The sequence below is a fragment of the Octopus sinensis genome, linkage group LG8 (genome assembly GCF_006345805.1).
Source record: "Octopus sinensis linkage group LG8, ASM634580v1, whole genome shotgun sequence".
Classification (NCBI taxonomy): domain Eukaryota; kingdom Metazoa; phylum Mollusca; class Cephalopoda; order Octopoda; family Octopodidae; genus Octopus; species Octopus sinensis.
Window position 1 is genome coordinate 29,563,107 of NC_043004.1, and position 22,694 is coordinate 29,585,800.

The 22,694-nt window shown below is 34.7% G+C and overlaps 1 protein-coding gene across 3 annotated transcripts in view; it reads right to left on the reverse strand.

Annotated features, from left to right (window-relative positions):
• LOC115215187 (glycogenin-1) overlaps positions 1-20,359 on the reverse strand; it is a 32,973-nt gene extending 12,614 nt beyond the window's left edge. For all 3 annotated transcript variants that reach the window (XM_029784375.2, XM_029784374.2, XM_036505302.1), the window contains exons 1-3: positions 20,216-20,359; positions 1,105-1,243; positions 179-353 (exon numbers count right to left, since the gene is read on the reverse strand). In XM_029784375.2, coding sequence (XP_029640235.1) covers positions 179-353; positions 1,105-1,243; positions 20,216-20,228 — 327 coding nt within the window. In that variant the 5' untranslated portion in view covers positions 20,229-20,359. The remainder of the gene's footprint in view (positions 1-178; positions 354-1,104; positions 1,244-20,215) is intronic.
• Positions 20,360-22,694: the final 2,335 nt, after the last annotated feature.

Sequence of the window (22,694 nt, forward strand, 5' to 3'; positions counted from 1 at the left end):
GCTCAACTGGTACTTATTTTATTGATTCTGAAAGGATTAAAGGCAAAGTCAACCCCAACAGCATTTGAACTCAGATTTTTTTTTAATGGTGCAGTAACAATTGTGCCAGTTCCCCACCCTATTTATGCAGATAATTATTACAAATAAACTATTAAAAATTTGCTAACAATTTACTTACCAATGTGTCAGCATCTAAAAACACACATTTCGAGTACTGTGTTAATTTCCAACAGTAAAGTTTTGTGAACGTTACATTGAGATCAGGCCTACCAAGGAGTTGAAGATTTTTGTAGTCATGACTAGAAATTAAGTCAACTTCACAAACTTCATCAAAAACATCTTTAAGATTTTTTCTAAAATTAAAAATGAAAAACAAAAATATTAAACAAGGGGAAAAAAAAGAATCACAACAGAAACACTAAACAAATAACTGATATAAATCAATAATATTAATTAGTTTCCATTAAATTTAGAAAAAATCTTTTAGTCTACAACAGAAAATAAAAATTATGAGCCCCTAATCTACTGGTATTCCTTTACTCTTTTCTCTCATTGCAGCCATCTCCTAATAACACTTGCTACCATCTCTCACAAATCTTTTACATAAGTTGATATTTCTTTCTCAGCCACAAAAAGTCCTGCTTGAGACAAGAGACTTCCCTTCCTCATAGCATGAAACTTCACCCACTATTTAATAGATACAGAACATCACTAATTTGCTCAGATTCTACAGTTTTTATATATCTGGCATTCAGTTTATCTAATATTCTAGTCTTTCTGCCACTTCATCACTATTTGTGAGAGAACTTCTTGTACCACATAAGGCTGCTAGCCAGAAATGTGTCACCTACTTGACAATGAAGTTCACATCAACCTTTTGGACCCTTATTACTAATTAGTAGAGTATATGTGTCCATGTTTTAATTACTGGCAGCTTTTGAAGAATCTATATTCCAAATTGTTATCAATTTACTTTATATAAACATTCTGCAGCAAGTGTGACTCATATTCATGATCAACATTGATATTATCAAAAATGAGTGGAAGAAAACATTGGAAATATACAAAATGGCAAATGTAATTAAGTAAAAAAACAGAAATTACCTGAGACACTCGGATACACCTTTTGTAATGAGCACAACTAATTTTCTTTGAGTTTTGGTTCTCCGTAAGGATTCTCCAAGGACCAAACATCCCAATACATAGGTATCATTTGTTGCTAAGGTCACAAAAGCCTCCTTACCTATAATATATTAGTAAACTCCAATATTATGACATGTAGACAACTTCTGTCTTTCGTATTATCAAACTTTATAGAAAAAACATTATATGCAAATAAAGCAAGCAATTTGAGAATTGTGATTTTGCTTCCTTGGCAAAGCTGCTAAAAAGATGATCCTTAAAACTTTTAGTATTTGAGAAGACTATGCAAACAATAGAGGCTAGCTAGACAACATAATGTTCACAAGATTTAATTTATCTATTGCATTCGCCAATATAAAGAAATAGGAATACAATAGAGTGGTGATTAATTTTATCAACTAATTCACTGGATGTATTGATCATAAATGAAACTATAAGCCTTGGCTGTGTACTGGTCAAAAATATAACTAACATACTGGCCATGTCGATCATAAGTAAAACTAATCTATTGGCTACGTGTGTAGATCATAAATGTAACACACTGTTGATCACAATTAAAACTAACCTACTGACTGTGTCTATTGATCATACACAAATAAATCAACATCCAACTAACAGAGTAGCACTACTGTTACCAAAAATAACTTGCACTTTTTTTTTTATGTTATTTAAAAATACACCAATTATTAAATGTAACTTCCAATTCAAGATAAATTTGAAATAATACTGCATTTGATAAAAATAAGATGCACTTTTTTTTTCCAACAAGTCTCAAAAATTTACTCCAAGTCCTATCTGCAAAGTCGGGCCTCCCATAAGCTTTTAAGAACTAACAATCATTTTTTACTGAATATGAGCAACTGAAACTGGGTTGCATACACTATACCTGTGCATTTTTTATGATACTTTAAGCTATTAGCTAATTTTCATCAATATTATAAAGTAGCAAACTTTTCATCTTAATAAAAATTTTAATTGTATTCTCTCTGCATTTCACCTTCTTATCACACCCACTTTGCTATTTAGGGGGGGGGGGTTCAGCAGGAATCTTGCCAGCAAACTGGATCATGAAGAGTTATGTACCTTGCACTGAGACAAACAAAACATTTCCTGTTGTTCAACAAAGATATAAGCCAAGGTATCAAAATAAGCCTTTAATACGTCTGCGTACATGCACAAATGTTTGCATCTAAGTAAAGAATCATGAGAAGTCTTCTCCAAACAGGCAATCAAAATTAGCCGAATAATTTGGAGATTTAAAATTAAAGGGACCAATACTTTGTATTTCAGTTAGTTACTTCAAAATGACACCTAAAAAATTACATACTAAAAAGATATATATCCATTACAAATTTGTACTTGATACACAGGTCTAATTGTAGGTAGGCAATGGAATGTCAGAAAAAAATATCACTCTCATCATTGGATTGAACACAATTCTCTGAGGCAGATTTTTTTTATGGCTTGATGTCCATCCTGTCACTAACCATCACCTGTTTTCATGCAAGACAACGAATATTCCCATGTATATAAATGTTTTCACATGTGACTGGAAATGAAAGATGCTACTTGTATGACAATGATACTCATCGTTTACAACTATTGTGACAAAGGGACGCTAACACACATTCTCCACACACAATGGGCTTCTTTTAATTTTCATGTATCAAATCCACTCACAAGGCTGCAATAGAAGGCATTTGTCCAAGGTGCCATGTAGTGGGACTAAACTTATTGGGAAGCAAACTTCTTCACTAGACAGCTATACAAGCACCAATGTAAAATACAAATTGCATTTTCTTAAATATTGTGATGTATGGAAGAATTAAAATTTATCATAATTACTGTATAAAACGCATCAAAAAAGTTCATCTATAGTAAACAAAGCAAAAAAAAAAACTTGAAAGTGACCTTTGAATTTCACCAGTTTTGGCCATGGAAATGATGTGTGTGTGTAAAATGTATATGCATGTCAGTGTGTGTGTACTCAAAACTGTTTAATAAAACTTGTATTTTCTGAGGGGGAGTCTAACAACAACAACAAAACAATTATAAAACTTGAAGAATCTGAATACAAAATTAAAAACCTGAATTGCAAACTGTTTACACATATTGAACCCTTTAAATATGAAGCTATATAAACACAACAATAACCAATGTGTATGCTCACATTACAAAGATGTTTAAAAAAGAATATCACATCACACTAATAGGTTTTAATCAATTCTGAGCTGCTTTTAGTATATTTATCAAACAAGCACTCATATTTTCTTTAAACAATACTCTGTCTTATGTATTGTATAAGCCAACAAGTGAAACATCTACATGATAGCTGGACATGTTATGAATATCAACCAATCCTCTAAATTGCAGGTATCCATGTACGTGTTAGCCAATGAGCAAAACCTCTACATAGTAGCTAAATATGTTAGAAATAGCCATGTGTCTCATATTACAAAATGAAAGATTACCATTTTAAACAATCTGATTTTTTAAACATTTTTCACAATTCTAGTTCAATACACCACACTAATTTTTTTACTCACTTCTCAAAATATAAAAATAAAAATGATGCAGGATTAGAGAGATGCTATTTTAAGCTTATATTTAGTTCTAGCCTGGCTAGCTTTCACACAAATCAGTGAAACATTTTGGCTGCCAATGCCTATATTGAAACAATCATTTTGTGACTACCTCCAGACATCCTGAGCAAAGAAAACCAAATCAAGTTGAAATGTCATTTCTGATTATCTACCAGCATTCTCAGCTGCTTTTTTTCTATACACAAGTCTGTAAAGTTTCTCTGAGACAGCTGTTCCAGATTTGTATATTGAACACTAAGTAGAATGGATTACATTTAGCTAAGTTCTTCTCCTTTCAATAGTCTTACTAGGAAGATGGCAATGGTATATCATCAAAGCAGATTCTGCTCCTAAAGCTCTTTCTATAACCATCAGTTTGATACCACATTATCTGCTAATTTCTTTTCACCAGACAAATTAAGTTTACAAAGAAAAAAAAATGCCATACAAAATTTGCTAAACAACCAACTATAAACATGCATGCAGGTCTCCACAATATCCTTATAATTGATTTAATGACTTTATACTTTGCACTAAGCCACTTAAATTACACTGCATCTAGTTTTCTAAAACTTTATTTTCTTTAATACCCACTAGCCATCAATACTTTTACTCATCTCCGAAGTGTTAACTTTTGATTTTAATGTTGTAAGCAGTGAGATTCCACTGCATTTCCCATGCAATACTGTTCCAGTTTCTACCTCTTTTCAAATGCTGTATTATGTCAGTTTCTGGGTACAAATTGCAGCTTATAAGCTTTCTTTTCACAGCTTTCCCAAACTGGTAGGAATAGCCATTAATGTTTGACCAATATATTACTAGGTGTGGTTGAGTGGTATGAAGTTTACTTCTAAATTGCATGCTCTCAGGCTGAGCTCCAAGGCATGACATCTTGGGCAAGTACCTACTGTAGCGCTAAGCCAACCAAAGTCTTGAGAGTGGATTTGGCACACAGAAACAGAAAGAAGCCCATTTGCATGTGCATGCGTGACTGTGTGCATGTTATTGTCTTGACTTCATGTATTAGTTGTAAACAAATGTCATTGTTATACAAGCAGTGTTCTTCATTTCCAAATGTCAATGAAAATCTTTAGTCATGGGATATATTACCTTATATTACCTTACTTGGAAATTGAAGGTTGGTGACAGGAAGGAGATCCAGCTGCAGAAAATCTGCCTCAACAAATTCCATTTAATCCATGCAAGCATCAAAAAGTGAACATTGAACAATGAAGATAAAAGTAAAATACTTAAGCAATGACAATTGTTTTTTTCAACTTGAATGTATAAACAGTTATGGAGTGATATCAATAGCCAGTGACAGGATTAAGGAAAATAAAATTGGTGAATGATGAAAAAGATAATTGGATCTGAGACTATTGGACACGAGATTAATGAACATTTATTATATGCACATACACACACTATACATCACTTGTATATATTTATAAACATGCTTTTTTTTTCCATGTTGGAATGGGCTGGACAAAGACATTGAGGCAGTATTTTACAACTGGATGCCTTTCTGTCACCAACTTCAGTTTTTATTTTTGAAATAATGTATTTATTTAATTCCACTGGTCTTCATACAAAGCTGCTGACTCACAGAACACATTGTATGCAGGAAATACATGCACCATTGCTTAAAAGGAGTCAATGTGAACATAAGGAAACAAATACTTGTACATGAATCACACACCACACACATTTCATATATATATATATATATATATATATCTCAGTGTAAGTGATTTGAGAGGCAAACTGGGTCTACAAGGCATCAGACAGTGTAAAAGAGAGAAGACTGCAGTGGTATGGTCATGTAATGTGTATGAAGACACTTGCTTCAAGAAGTGTTGAGCTCTGATTGTGGAGGGAACATGTGGAAGGGGTAGACCCAGGAAGGTGTGGGACAAAGTGGTGATAAAAGATCTTCAGATGTTAGGCCTCACAGAGATGACAGGCGACTGAGACTTTTGGTGGCTTGCTGTACTTGAGAAGATATGTCAAGCTAAGTAAGTACATGGTTGTTTGCATACAGGCATGTCTGCTGCATTTATCTTCAGCTGAACGTTCCTAATCTTGCAGGCTTGTGGATGTCAGTACCATGTAAAAAGCATCTGTACCAGTGCCACATCAAAGCACCCAGTACTCTCAGTAAAGTGGTTGGCTCCTATCAAACAGTCCAACTTATGCCAGCATGAAAAACATGCATTAAATGATGTGTGTGTTTTTAACTATACAGCAATACCTGCACTTACAAATGTTAAATATATGTATACATGACATATATGAACGTGCATGTGCATATTATGCCTGCACTTGTACACATCACATAATAAACATGTCTTTGATGGGGTACCGAAAAGTAACAGGAAAGGTTCTCTGTGGGACAAGTCCGTTGTTGTTCAGGCTTTCGCCACTAGAAGCCACTTGATGCGATCCTCAGGCATCAGTATGCCAACTGGTGTCAAGTGTAAGCCCTACTGCCATGTGGTGCATCTTTGCTTTGCAGTGCTTCTCTCCAGTTCATCAATTTTTGCAATGGCTCAAATGAAAGAACAGCATGCTTCCATGAAATTCTGTTTTCTACTGGGGAAAATAGCAGCCAAAACAGTTATCATACTTCTAACAGCTTACAAAGAGGCTGCCATGAGCAAAACAAGTTTACAAGCAGTTTTCACACTTTAAGAATGGTCAATTGACAAACTTGTTGATATGACTGGTGAGTCCTGGAGCTCCTGCCAACAAATTTTGAGCGAGGAATTGCAAATGAAAAGAGTTGCAAAAAAATTTGTGCCTTGCTTGATCATGGAAGATCAAAAGCAGTCACAGCTGAATACACGTCACAAACTGAAAGAACAGTTGGAAATTGATCCAGACCTTTTTTCGAAGCTCATCACTGATGACAAAAGCTGGTGCTATGGAATTTGCAGATGTGGAAGAGGTGCAGAAAAAAATGGAATGCATTAAAAAAGGCATCACTTTGCAAGAGTTTCAACACTGCCTTGAACAGTGGAAAACACGCCTGGACCAATGCATTGCTTCAAAGGGAGATTACTTTGAAGGCAATAAAAGTAAACACAAGACTAATATTTCATTTTGGAATTTGGTTTTCAAGATTCTTTATATGAGTTCGTGTGTTGAAGCATATTCTGTTGTGTCTGGGGAGAGTCATTTTCTTTTTGTGCCTTATAATGTAACACACTCACCGGTAAAATTTCCAATTATTTCTTATTTTTATTTTCCTAAAAGAAATAAGTGGAAATTTTACTAGTGAGTGTGTTACATTATAAGGCACAAAAAGAAAAGGACTCTCCCCAGACACAACAGAACATAAGACTAAATGAATAAAATAATATTGCAAAATTCTGGTTTCTCTTGGTACCCCTTCGTACATAGCATTATATGAGAATACCTAAGTTTAATGATTTGATTGATTCCAAATATCCAGTTTGTGAGAGGCTAATTTACATTCAAATAATGCTATAAATAGTGACTGCGTTCTTGCTGAGATCTGACATAATTTTTGAAGTGTTAAATGTAAGGAACAATAAAATAATTTAGGTATAACCAATACTTTAAAATCATTCATAGATCATTTATAAACAAAAAATAATCACAAGTACTTTTTTTTTCTATTTATCATTCAATGAAGCCTAGCTCCTCATATTTGGTTCAATGAAAGAGTTTATTTCTATGGCAGTCTTTTTAGTTCATAAATTTCTTGACACCAGGCATGACATTTTAGTCTGCAACAATTTGCCTACTTCACACAAAACCTTTATATCTTAAAACTTTCAAATATGTGAAATGGCTTCATCTAATCCTTAACCCTTTAGTGTTTAAACTGGCCAAATCCGGCCCAATATATTCTACATGTTTTATATCCAAACTGGCGATATCTAGCCTCTCACTCCTAACCTACAATGCCATTCTAAAAATAAACAATCACATCATTGAAACGTCAAAGCTATAAGATAATGCATGATTAATTCAAAACAATTTGAGTGAAAAAGTATTAGATTTAACAGAGTATTCTGAACACTAAAGGGTTAAAGGATGAAGATAAAGAGGAATTCATGTTGCTTGATCTTTTCCAGATTTTTCATCATGATCTTCCATTTCAAAGACATTTTCATCATATAACTGAAATCTTGTAAATTATTCACTGAAACATCAAGGTGTAACTAATTGCTAATATCTACAATCATCTCATTTTCAGTCATCTTTACTGATTCTACAAATACCTCAAAATTATTAATAACTTAAAAATATTCTTCCCAAAACATCCCTAATATTTTTCCCTTCTCTTCATTCTACTCCTTTTATATGCAATTAGAATATTGTATCATTTCCATCATTTAGTTACCTTCTGCGTCAATGGCATTCATTAATTTAGCAAATGTATGACAAAGAAAATATACTTCAAAAGTTGCAATAATACCTTGGTCTGTTGTTTCCAAAAGTTGGTGGCATAAACAATTTGAAGTTTAGATGATGATATAGAGACAGTAGATGACAAGGTGCATTATCTACAGTCAGTAGCAGATGAAATAGAATATTTTTGCCTTCAAAATATATTTTGCTTTGTTTTTTTTTACTTGAGTTACAAAATGAATGCAAAAACCCATCACCAAATAATGAAGTTGTAACCCAAGCCTATTTGCTTTCTATATGACTTCCATAAGTGTAGTTTTTACAAAGCCTTTAGTTGCTGTTTGATTTAACATAATGCAGAAGCATGACTGAACTTTTGTCTTCATCTGCATAACCTCCAAACAAGAAAAATGTGAACCAATTTTTAACAACTTTAAAATTTAGCATCAATAATTTCTTTTGCAATGTTGCTTCTTGATGGAATGTGCTTTTAAAATATGCACATTTCGTCTGAATTAAGTTTGTGAGCCCATGCAGCTATATTCTTCTATTTCTTTTAATTGTTCTTGTTTAAATTTGTTATTCCAGTGCCTGCACTCACAGCTTCTACTTACCAACAAGCTCATTTTTCACATCTCTAAAACCAGACATTACATACAGTAAATGCTTTTTAACAGTTGTCTTTTTGTTTTTTCTTCTGTTTCTTTTAAGAACAGATAAATATTTATTACAAATAACACCGAGATTAATAGGCATGCTTAATTACATTTTATTATTTATCCATTACTTTTTTACTCTTTTACTTGTTTCAGTCATTTAACTGGGGCCAAGCTGGAGCACCGCCTTTAGTCGAGCAAATCGACCCCGAGACATTCTTTGTAAGCCCAGTACTTATTCTATCAGTCTCTTTTGCCAAACCGCTAAGTGACGGGGACGTAAACACACCAGCATCGGTTGTCAAGCAATGCTAGGGGGACAAACACAGACACACAAACACACATATATATATATATATATATACATATATACGACAGGCTTCTTTCAGTTTCCGTCTACCAAATCCACTCACAAGGCATTGGTCGGCCCGGGGCTATAGCAGAAGACACTTGCCCAAGATGCCACGCAGTGGGACTGAACCCGGAACCATGTGGTTGATTAGCAAGCTACTTACCACACAGCCACTCCATGTTGATGAATGCAAGGACTTTAATAATGAAATTAAAATTGCACTTTTAATTTCATTCAAATATTTTTCTTTATGCATTAACCCAAAGATCTTGGTTGATGACTCAGAGAAAATTTTAATACTACATCTTCAATGGTTGTCCTGAATGTTTTTGTTTAAAGTTTTGCTTTCTTTTGTTTGTTTCTAAATTTTTATTCTTTATATTGGACCTACAAACATTTACAAGCATTACAATAACTGAACTTTTAACTTTTAACACCACTAAAGATCATTAAGTATACATGTCTAAGCTAAAACTATATAGCTGTAGATATATGGCTTTATGGTTAAAAAGTTCATTTTGCAACCACCTGGTTTCAGGTTCAGTTCATTGGGCATATGTCTTCTACTACAGCCCTAGGTCAACTGAAACCATACAATATGGTAGAGAGAGACTGAAAGAAGGCTATCATGTGTGTGTGTATGTGTGTGTGTGAGTATGTGTGTCAGTGTTTGTTAACATTAGTGATCTACAAAAGTCACTTGCTACAAACGGTGTACTTCTGTCAACAAATCAACTGCACATTTTGGACCCTTGAAGACTTGTGTTCAATAAGAAGTCTTTTACATGAAAAGCAGGCATGGATTAATGATAGGAAGGGCATCCAGCTGTAAAACAATGCCTCGATAATATGTGTAACCCATGCAAACATGGAGAAACAAGATACATAAATGATAACTGTTATTTGAAAGCAAGTATGACATGATAACATGTATCATGCTTTCACTAATTGTTTTAGGTGCTTATATAGTCACAAACAGACATCCTTTCAATCATTTTACCTTTAACCCAGCAGAAAAAACAAAGATGTGACAGTAGAGAGAAGAGAGGGTAGCATTAAAACTCTGCTGATACTCATTTCAGTTTAGTGTACTGAAGCAATAAGTGGTTTGCTCAAGGGGACATGTCTCCCAGTTCAGGAATCAGACCAATAACCTTATGATTGATTAGTCCAACAGCCTAATCATCAGACCAGACACCACCACTGAACTTAAATGGTATACACATGTATGCACGTCACTTTTGCTCAAGCAAATATACATACCAAATATGTACACACATGTACACATACTATACACATTAATAATATACTTATGTACAAGCATAGATGTGTGGTTACAAAGTTCACCTCACAATAGGTCATCAGGTCCCATCACACACTGTGGTAACTTAGACAAGTGTCTTCTACTATAGCTCTGAATTGATTTGGTAGATAGAAACACTACAGAAGCCCATCATATATCTTGTAAAATAGTTAAAATATGTATACACACAAGTGTGTGTGTCCCAACATTTTTACATTCACACTGTTTAAGTAGTAACATTTAACTCTGTCTCCCATGAATAGCTCAGCAATTTTGTCTATTCCAATACGAGAAAACCAACAGAATAATAAGAGTGCACTGTTTCTTTCCAACTAAACTGACCTCTAACTGTTCATAGAAGACTTTAAAAGTAACAAGTAGTAACTGCTCTTGAAAATCTGACAAAATTTGGCACTGTGGTGTCATGAAGTACCTTCAGAAAAAGGCTTTAGCCCCCAAGGACATTTCATGCTGACATACTTGCTACAGTTGAGGAAGACACTAGCTATATCAGCAGTCTAAAAGTGGGCAGCTGACTTTAGAAAAGGAGTCTTGAAGATCAGCCAAGGACTGGACCTCCTGCAACTGCAACCACTAAAGAAAACATTAACTGTGATCATCACTTGGTGATGCATGACAGGTGATTGACGATAAATCAAACAGCCAATGCTATTACATACAAGAGAGTTGGGAATATTCTGCACAATGAACTTGTCAGAAAGAAGGTTTCTGCTTGGTGGGTGACACATCTGACACACATTCAGAAGTGCACCAGGCTGATCACATCATGGGAAAATCTGACATTGTTTCAGGCAGATCCATCTGGTTTCTTTGAATGATTTCTAACTCAAAATGAGTGTTGGGTTCATCACTTTGAGCCAGAGAAAAAGGGACAGCCATGCAGTGGAAACACCTCTCCTCACCAGCCAAATTTGTTTCATTTGCAGGGTGCATGATGACTTAGTATTTTGGGGATTCAAAAGGCATTATGTTTATTGACTATCTTCAAAAGGGCCACACAATCAATAGAGTGTACTATGCCAAATTGCTGAGGCAGTTCCAAAAAGCTATCAAGACCAAACACCCAGGAAAACTGACGAAAAGGGTCTTGTTTCATCAGGACAATACTCCAGCACACACAAGTCCTTGGTTTCAATGACTGCTGTGTATGACTGTGGTTTTGAACTGGTTGATCACCCTCCCTATTCCCTTGATTAGGCTCCATCTGACTATCATTTGTTCCTCAACATGAAAAAACACTTAGCTGGGAACCAGTATTGCAGTAATGATAATATCGTATCTATTAACTTTTTAGGCCAACAGGATGAGACCTTCTTCACAAATGGGATCCAATCACTGCAACACTGATGGAAGAAATACGTGGAGTGCAAGGGGCCCAATGTTGCAAAATAAACCTCATTTGGTCACATTCCATGAGTATTATGGTCACCCTATGAATTTTTCAGCCAACCTCTTAAACTACTTTAATTAAAAATAACACAACATGAAGGGCATCAGGCCATAGAATACTGACTCAATAAGTCTCATCCAACCCTTGCTAGTATAGAAAAAGTTGATCTAAAAACTACCATATTGATACAGACATACACATAATATGCACAATAGACATGAATATATAAAAAGAAAAAATACATATATACATTTGTGAGTGCATCATGCAAGTGTTTATGGTCTAAAACCTACTCTAGTTTATTCTAAGTCCTTTACTCTCCCAAAATTTAACACTATGACAATAAGTATCAAATAGGAGTCAATACAACTGAGCAGGCCCTTGAAGATAATTACAATCAACTAAATCAAACCAATTAGAAGAATAACAATACAGAAACAATATGCACAAAAATAATGTTCAAACAGAATTCTAATATAAGCTGCTGTAGCAATGAAAAAAAATTGTCTAGTAGCAGCCATGTTAGCAAGGGAAATGAAATACAAAACCAACAGATTTTACAATCATTTCAAATATTCAGAATTACACGAGAGTCTAATGGCATAGAAAGAAGACTATTCACAAATAGGTGTCTGTTGAACTTAGTTAAATTCCTTTTAGACACAAAACATTTAATTACATTGTAACAGTTTACTTGTCCAGCCAAGTTCCCAACTGCAAATAGTAACTCAGGGTAATAATAGGCATGTTCTAATAGAATAGCTGACAACCGCTTCCAACAGTTCCATTACCTAAGACTTTGCAGAATATTTGTTCTAAAATAAGAGACTCATCTTACTGTAATGTTGACAACTCAAAATAGAAATAAAACAGACATATATATTTCACCAGTACAACTTTATATTTGAAGTTGTAAGTACAATATACAAACATTCAAATATCAAATACACTTAAAACCCAAGAAATTTAAATACTAATTATTTTCAAAATAAACAAGGACCTTCATGAAAAAGAAATTGAATAGTCGGAATTTAAAGAAATGTTAAACTAGAACTCAATAAATCACTTTCTAAATAGTTTGCAAAATAGCTACATTACACCCGATTGTTTTACAAAGTCAGATCTGAAAAGTAGAATCCATTATTCTTCTAAGTCCTTCTAAACAAGAGACAGAGGCAACTGCACATGTTAAAACATTAAATCAGACTGTTTGTGTAAGTTAATGATTAAGAGGAAACTGAGCAGGATGGGACTTCAAATGGATATGGCTGTCGGAAGAAAGGATTGAGTAAAAAGTTTAACATTAAATTCTGAAGGAATATGACATAAATGTTGCATTTTTGGTTTGACGTACAGGAAAGGGTTGTGGCTACAGCCTTTGTAGGCTCTCTCTAACATTTTTCCTTTTGAACAGTTGCAAGACAATGGCTGTAGGAAAAAGATGCAGGAAAGGAATTCCAGAGAGCTGACATTCTAGACAGGAAGGACTGGGTATAATGGTTTGTCCTCAGGAGTGTCTGAATAGAAGTTGCACAAGACCAGCCATCTCTAAGCAGCATGTGTCTCTATAGTAGTTGTTGAAAAAGTAGAGAGAAGACAGCATATCTGTGGGCCAGATGTTGGCACATTCAATAAACTAGAGTAGTAAACACAATAACTGTAGAAGAGAAAAGACACTATTGGAAAGAAAAACAAGTAGAATTATTAAATAAAGGCCTTAGCATTCTAGATTTACCTAGACAAGTGCATATACACAACCACCATCGATACTTGAACAATAACACTAAATATGGATAGAAGCATCAACAACTATTCGTGGTTAAAAAAGTTTTCTCACTTTACAGAACAAGACCAAGCTTTTGCAATGTGTTAGCCATGTGTGATAAGTGCTTACACCAAAAAAGAGCAGATATTGTAAGGCTTGGCTATAGTTGAACATGTGGTGTTAACCATGTTGGTAATTAGTGAATATAACATACCTTTTCGCAACCATATATTTCTAAAAAAACAAATCAGTTTACATTTCAAGTAAATTTTAAAATATTGAAGTATCTAGAGCAATTTAGCAAACTGTATTAATTGGTATATGAAACTGGTGTTTGGGACACAGTGGAAAGTTCTTGCATTAAATTATGGGGGGGTTATAATATATGAACACTTCTTGTATTACTACAGAAGGATCATTAGAACAGATCTGAGATACTAGCTTTAACGTGAAGTTGGTAAGGGCTAGAGGAGGAGGAGTGAATAAAGTAGCTACATTTAATAACCTAGTGAATGTGCAGGAATATTAATATTTCATGCTTATCACTCATAGAATAAAATGATGGTGACGCTGGCATTCCTTGTTGATATTATGCATTCAAGATCTCTAAAATTAAAAAAAATTCCTTTACACAAAAACAATTGAGGACTGGCAAAAGGAAGTGCGTCCAGTTAAAAATCCTGCTTCAAGGTAGCATGGAAAGGTAGATATTAAACAAGTGATCTTTAAAACAATCTTTGTATCAAAAAACTGGACAGCCTTGTAAGAAAAGAGTGAAGGGGTTTTTACATCCTTAATCATTTAGCTATGCTCACTCATCTCTAAAGACAGCTCTTCTTGATTCAAATAGAGCCAGACTATCCGTCTCATTTCTTAAATGTTGATACTACAATGCTACTAACAATATCACCCTACCTCTGCATAATTTGAACAGTCTTACAACAATGCTTCTTGACACAATATTAACTAACCTATCACCTAATAACCTCAGCTGCTTGTTTGCAATCCTAAACCCATCTTCTTGTCACCTTATCCCCTATCACAATGCTTACTATGCAACTTGGCAGGCCCTCCTCCACAACTGGTCAGTACAAGGCAACATATCACTTCAGCATTACAATTCTCTAGGGATTTATTGTGAACATATTTCACAACTGATCATATATTTTGTCACAAACTTCAATTTCCTTAACATGCTATGGTTAAAAGCATGTTAACATTTTCTTTCTTAAAAGAAAGAAAATGTAAACCAGAGATTTAACACTGAATTTTAGATGATAGGTTATACTGTAGAAGAGTTCTATCACCAGAAACTGGGAAAATAAATTACAAATATTAGCTGAGTTTGGTTTTCAAACAACATTTTAATGTACAAAGAACAATTCACTAAGCACTGATACACTATTCCAAAACTAGTGAGCTGATGTAGCTATGGTCAACTTAAACACCAAAGGTCAATGTTTCATGTAAAATGAGAAGAAAGTGGTTCTAAAGGATTGCAAAATATTGTTTATAATGTGAGTAGGGGACATTAAGGATACAATAAAGAGAAAAGCAGACAGATTTGCTAGATGTAGTAGAGGAAAAGTATATTAATAAAAACAAAAACAAATTAACAGAAAGAAAGAGTGATTACTGTATTGACTACTGACTAGATGACCATTTTGTTTAACATTGTTCCTTACTGTATTTCTGATGAAATACACTGCCTTCATTTCAATTAATTTTAATAATGAAGAATTTAGTTTGACATATAAATCAATATGAAATTTTGAAGGAAGATTTTAATTTAGATCATTTTAAAGCAGGTAGTTTGTATCATAAAACCAGGCAGGTAGGTTGCAAAAGGGTAAAATCAGTGCAAAATGTGTGCAACAACTACACCCCTAATATACAAGCAACTTGTAGAGGTAAGAAAATGTTAAAAGATGAGGGGAAACCCAACCTCAGGAATTCACTATAGGAATTGTGTACAGTAGATGTGAACAAAAAAAATGAAGTTAAATAAAATTTATGGAAAATAAAGGGTGTATTTTCTTATCCCAGACATCAACCTTTTCTTTCTTGAAATACAATCATTTCATACCAACTTCTAATGCTATTTCATTTAGTTCTTATCACATGCTTTTATTGCCCAAACTGTAAGTTCTATGTTGGCATAGTTTGAACATTTTATTCAGCAGAGGGCTTTATCTTTTAACAATATTGGCTTAATATATATCAATCACACCATGAACTGACATGTTTCCAATCTGTAGTATACTTTAAAATATGCTACTTTTCACAATAGATTACCTTTATTGTAGCTTAGAAGAGTTACATCAACTTTACAAAGGAGTATGCAAGTAAAGAAACCTAAGCAGAAATAGACACTGATAAAAAATATGGAGAAAAATAAGGTAAAATATAGCACAGGAAAGGGAACAGAAGGAGTAAAGGAGAGTTAAGAATTTGCACAAGAGTAACTCAGACTGAGTGACAGGAGATTGTAGTGACAGAGGATGATGTACAAGCAAAAGTAAATATTTGGTCATTGCAAAAAAGAGAATAAGACCTAAATGATCAGTTTCTTGCACTGTAACAAGATACCATCCATTCATAATATGGTATCAGTTAAGTAACCTTATAGATAATTAGTAAGTAGGCAAGAGATGGCAATGTCAACCATGTAAAAAGATAAAGATAGAATGAAAAGTAAAAACAGTGGTGATAGATTTCCAAATACAAGCAGAATAAATCCAACTTTTAAAAAGCCAACTTCAAGTTTTAAGTCCCTCACTGATTGACAAAACAGAATTGAAAACCTACCATGCTTGAGAAGACCCATCAAGCCAAGTGAAATCATAGTCATGGCAGATATTAGTGTTGTGCCAATGGCATGTAAAAACACCCATTACACTCAGAGTGGTTGGCATTAGGAAGGGCATCTAGCCATAGAAGCCATGCCAATTCAGACTAGAGTCTGGTGCAGTCCCTCAGCTCATCAAGCCCTGGTCAAACTGTCCAACCCATGACAGTGGACGTTAAATGATAATGATGAATAGCGACAAAAACAAGATATTGTTGCATCACTAAAACACAATGTTGTGGCTGTCTCAATTGAAACATGCATTCTATTCTGTTAACAGGAAAACGTAAGCGTCAAAGGCAATCTACTAACTATGCCAACCTAACAGGAAGGCTATCATCACAGAAAAACCTGAACTTTCTAAAATATCCAATTTATATCCTTATTAATATGCTGGCCTGTTCTTTTTGAAAGGTTCTAATAAAAAGAAAGAACAAAAATGGGAGGATGTGTAAATTCAATAGAAATGATACAATTTTTTTTCTTGTCTTAAATTTACCAATGTGACTAGTTTTGACAGATAATCAGGAGTATAATCAAACAAAAATACAAATGTTTTAGACTAATTGATAAGATAGTTATAAGTCCAAAAGTCAGGACAGTAAAGATTAAAGCTCATTGTCTTCATTGAGTTAAAATTCAAACACACTTTTAAAGTATTAAACTTCAAAAATGAACAAACTGTTAACAATTGTAGATTTAAGCCTTTTATTTCACAACTATTACAATTTAGCATATTACAATTTACTATGTTCTATTTCAGTAGGGCTTTCCTGAAAATGTAGATTTTTTTACATTAGTGCTAGGAATAATGGCATAACAAGGTATAACATGCTCTAACCATGTAAGAAGTAAAAACTATTTTCCAGTTAAGCAGACACAATTAAGGATCAATGTGAGTAGAGTACAACTTTCTTCCATTAGGGAAGGAGACCAATTATACTTTATTTTTAGGATAACAGTGAAATGTTCAAAGTTAACTGTTGTACCATAAAACTCTAAGTAGAAAAAAGTTATTTTTCAAAGTTAAGGTGACATATAACACATGTTATTCATGCCTTTACCATCAAATGTGGGTTGCTTGGATTTGCATGACTGCACCCACCTCTATCTTCCACTGCATGTGATAGTTTCACTCAGTATATTCATAAAATACAAAGTACTATAAAGTTTTTGAGACAATATAGGCCTCAAAATTTTGATGCATTTTACATGAAAATTTTTTAAAAAGGTAAAGGTGCAATAAGTATATTCCAGGACAAAGGACTGAAAAAAATACTTGGGACGAAGTCTAAGGGATCTTCGGTGCAACAAATCAAACAGTACAATATATTTAACATATAACAGCTTTGTAAGTTACAGTAACAATACACCATAGTTATTTTCTCACACTGGCCAGTAAATAACTGATGCCTAACATCTTATTGGTATTTCAATACACAAGAAAGATGTGCAGCAATGTTAACCCAGGTAGCAATTGAAGTCAGGTTATAATGGGATGTAAGCACCCTTGTTTTCTGCCATATTAATTATAATTCACACTAGTATCTATCTGGCCACAACTTTGTAAGAAAGGATATTGTAACAGAATTGATTCCAACAGATACCTGGATAATGAAAAATGGTGAAAACAGCCCCATGTGATTTGAAATTATGTGATGAAATTATTCTAACACAGTAGAGTCCTATCTCAGCCATTCACCTTTAACCATTCCAAAGTAATTGAAATAGCATGTTGAAAACAATATGCCAAATTCTAACCATTATTGAAACAGCAAAAAGAAAAAAAGTTGCTGGCAGTTTCTAAAAATTGTACAAGTTGCCAGCAAGTTAGGATATTTTCAGTTAGTAACGGGAAGTTTCACAGATATACTTAAAACATCAGTTTCATTCATTAACTACAAATATTTCGATTAATTAATCTTACATATGGAGGATGGGTTTAGCATTATTCTATGAACTGCGTGCATAGAAATACTGAAATATTCAGATTTTACCAAGAGCAAAAACCATGCATTTTAACAAATATAAAAATTCTAGACACATATCAGCTAGCAAGAGAACGAAACATTTCCAACAATAATTTTCTACCTCAGCTGCTTAAAATAGCAAATACATGTTCGCATATATACGTTACACAGTTTTCCCGTTTATCAGTAGTACCTGCCAGGTCATACTAGTTTGATATTATAACCCATATAACAAGGAATTTATATATTATAAACTTATGGCTAGAATCAAAATTTAGTACCCAGCGAATAATTATTTTCAGATTTGTATGTGCTTAGAAAGAGTCATGTTTTATCCTCCGATTAAAAAATAAAAGGTTTCTCATGTACAAAGCTAAAAATTTACGAAGGGGTGAAATAGTGTCAACTGAATCAACAACCTTCGAGGCACGAAAGGCGAAATAAAGTTTTGTTACTGAGTGAAGTGCCAACCACCCCCACCCCCCGGGTTTGAAATTACCATTAAAACTTACAAAAAAAAAAAAAAGAAAACTAACGCAATTAATACCCAAAAACACCACGTAACGATTTATGCAAGCAATCGAAATACACAAAATGACATTGATTTCACATTTAGAAACCAGACATTACTACATCCCACGCAATGAACGGAGAAACATTCACGGACTTGGTTAAATTTAAATTAAAGAATTAAGTATTTTGGCGCATTAAAATTGGAGTAGAACTAGAACCTTTAATTAAAAATATAAGCTTGTAAATTAAGGTTTTATAAAAAGGTGATTGTGAACTGACGAGGGTATGTCTGGCGCACTGTCACTTGAGAACAAACTTGATCTTTGACGTACATTTGTCAAATGAAAAATAATTATTCCAAAAAAGTAATTAGGAGTCATTATTAACTCAGTAGAAATACGAGTTTCAAAGAGCTGCAGTTTTTTTTTTCATGTTCTCAGTAGATTTATTGATGTGAAAACAGAAAGGTGGACCTTTCTACCCCACTTTTGGAAGAAAATACACAGTATCTACAGTAAAGAATATATGGGTATACATTATTTTCTTTTATTGGTTTCAAGCATTGGACTGCAACCATGCTGGGGCACCACCTTTATATGTTTAACAGAGCATAGTACTTATTTCATCGATCTCTATATATATATATATAGAGAACCACTAGTTTACGGGATACGAAGAGGAACGTAACACCGAATTTTAAATCAGTGTAAACATAAACAGATATGAGTAGAGAGAGCTGCGCACGAGCGTGCACGCAGTGGGCTTCTGTGCACTCTCTGTACAAATTCTATTCACAAAGTATTAGTAAACCCAAGGCTATAGGAAAAGACCTGTGCCCAAGATGCCAGGCAGTAGGATCGAACCCAGAACTTTATGGTTGGGAAGTGAAATTCTTAACCACACAGCCATGTCTGCGCCTTACATGTATTTTTTAACATTAGAATCGATTAAATTTTTGAAGTTCATTTAACGACGTGTAACAACAATGGAAGCATCACTTATAATACAGCATACTGAGAGGGTTTGTAATTGAGAGGGCTTAGAATAAGAGAAAACACAATTACGAATGAGTGGTGAGAAGTCTGATCAATAAACATGAAACGAAGAAGTTCAACAGCAGCGAAAAATGGTGATCCGGAGAAGTTGTTGGGACTGACAAGAAGAAATATGGAATCACTTATTTCAGTAAATGGTATAATGAAAGAGTATAGTTGTATTATTGAGAAAGATATTTTGTTTTAAGTTGTAAAGCTGTTTGAAATGAAATATTGAGAGAGCTGAGAAAGACCTACCTTCTTCTGCCATGTTCAGCTCAGTCTACAAGGCAACAACAGCAGCAGTAAACACCCGACCTTGACCAGAAGGGCAAAGAACGTAGAAATACGTAACTTCCGATCATGTGATGAGACAAGTAACAAACCGGTTCGAAGAGAAAACTACGGAAGACAAAAAGAGATACAATTTTTAAAACCCACGTCGCTGGCAAACATTCAGATATTCTTTAAAAATAGATTTTCGGGGGGTGGGATTAGATCTTATAATCTATGATTCATTAAATTATGAAAGCCTAATACCATAAAGAAAAAACGTTTTAAAATAAATTTCTTTTTCTTTAGAATATATAATAAATTATATTTTACTTTTATTTTATTGTTATCCAAGTGGGTTTATATCTAAAATTAACCAATACTGATTTCAAATTTCGGTCAAAGGCTAGCAATTTCGCGGGAGAGAATAAGTCAATTACATCGACCCAGCATTCAACAGGTATTTATTTTATCGACCCTAAAAGGATGAAAGGCAAGGTCGACCTGGGCGGAATTTGAACTCTGAACGAAATGCCGCTATAAGCATTTTGCCCGGCGTGCTATCGATTTTGCCAGCTGTTGTTTGTTGATAGTGAAGTATTCGTGGATGGAGTCAGAAAACTGTAGCTTTGTTCTGGCGGAACCAACCTCTTGTGTTATCCCTCTAGGATCGATAAACTTCAGCATGTGTGAAGTACTGGATTGTTGTAACGACTTCTCCCACTCCCCTCAATATTATTGATAACATCTGAATAAAATAGGACTTTTGGTGTGTTATTTGTTTTAATCCATTCACTCCATTGACAATTTCTTTCCAGCCTCGATTATCAAACGGAACTTTTCCGCTTATATCACGAATGCTCTTAAGAAACGTGTGTCTAACATATCCACACACAGAGATCCGAGACTGCACCCAGGAAAAAGCCACTCAACTGATTGGCATTAAATCAAATAGACACTCTACAGCTCCCAAGCCTACAGAAGTGCTGTTTCTGTTTTCTATTGCTAATATAATGGCATCTTTTCCATGGAACTGGTTGGGCTTGTACCCCCCTCTGGCCCACTCATTTCGCCACCTCTCGTCACTCTGTTTGCATCCACTCCACTAGCATCGCGCTAAGCACTGTACCTTGTCCTGGTTTACGAGAACATCAACAGTCTGAAATCTCCAGCCGATGTCATACTTACAGGTGTTGACCTGCAAACGGTATCGAGCTCAACCGTCTCGGAGTACCTACAGAGACCGTGGGTTCTGCCCGTTCATCGTTTTTCTATCTGTTATGAATTTGAGGTCATATTATCTACATCTTTATTTGTTAATCATATGAAGGATAGATCCCTTGTCATATAAGATCTTCTTGGAGGCATAACATGATGAAGTATCATTAATCCAATTACTGTTTGCAATGAAAGCTTGCTAAATTTTTTTTTTTTTTCATACGTAAAAAGCACTATCCGAATTGTGGCCGATGCCAGCGCCGCCTCGACTGGCTTCCGTGTCGGTGGCACGTAAAAAGCACCATCCGAATCGTGGTCGAAGCCAGTGCAACCTAGACTGGCTTCCGTGCAGATGGCACGTAAAATGCACCAATCCGACCGTGGCCGATGCCAGCCTCGCCTGGCACCAGTGCAGGTGGCACGTAAAAAGCACCCACTACACTCACGGAGTGGTTGGCGTTAGGAAGGGCATCCAGCTGTAGAAACATTGCCAGATAAGGCCGGAGCCTGGTGCAGCCTTCTGGCTTCCCAGATCCCCGGTCGAACCGTCCAACCCATGCTAGCATGGAGAACGGACGTTAAACGATGATATCAAAAGCCAGGTGTAATTCAGAAAGTAGACAACGGAATGCTTGTTTTCAAGCAGTCTGTAGTGTGATTTCGCAAAAGAAGCTGGACTTTTCAAATGTAAATTTAGCTTTTATTTGAGCCGTCTGAGGTCATCGGACAAATCATTGCACTGGGGGCCCCCACATGACAACCACAACATTACAAGGATTAGTGTTAGGCCCCCTAGAACCGTAGGGCTTCTGTCCAGTGTGTCCAGAGTCCATGACTCGATTTCGATTCCTTTATTAAATTCCTTACATTGATCGTTTTCTTTTCTCTTTTAAAATTCTATTGTTTCGGTAAGTTGTTTCATGGAGATCAACTATATTTTGCTTTATACTTCCTATGTAATGGCGGGACCATTATGTGAGATTTTCTGAGGTACGATTATTGTATGTTGATAATAATGGTCGTCCAAACACTAGTTCTTTCTGACTAGTCTAAATACCTGTTATGTCTAGAATGGCCAAGGGTGATTAAGACCGAAAGTGGATGACGCTTATGATTAGTAGAGAGGAGGGTTTATAAAAGAATTTGGTTATTCGAGTTGACAGAGTAATCACCATCAGCTAAATCACGTAATAAGACTTGTTGCTCAATGTTTGTTTCTCGGAACTACATTTTACTGAGATTCTTT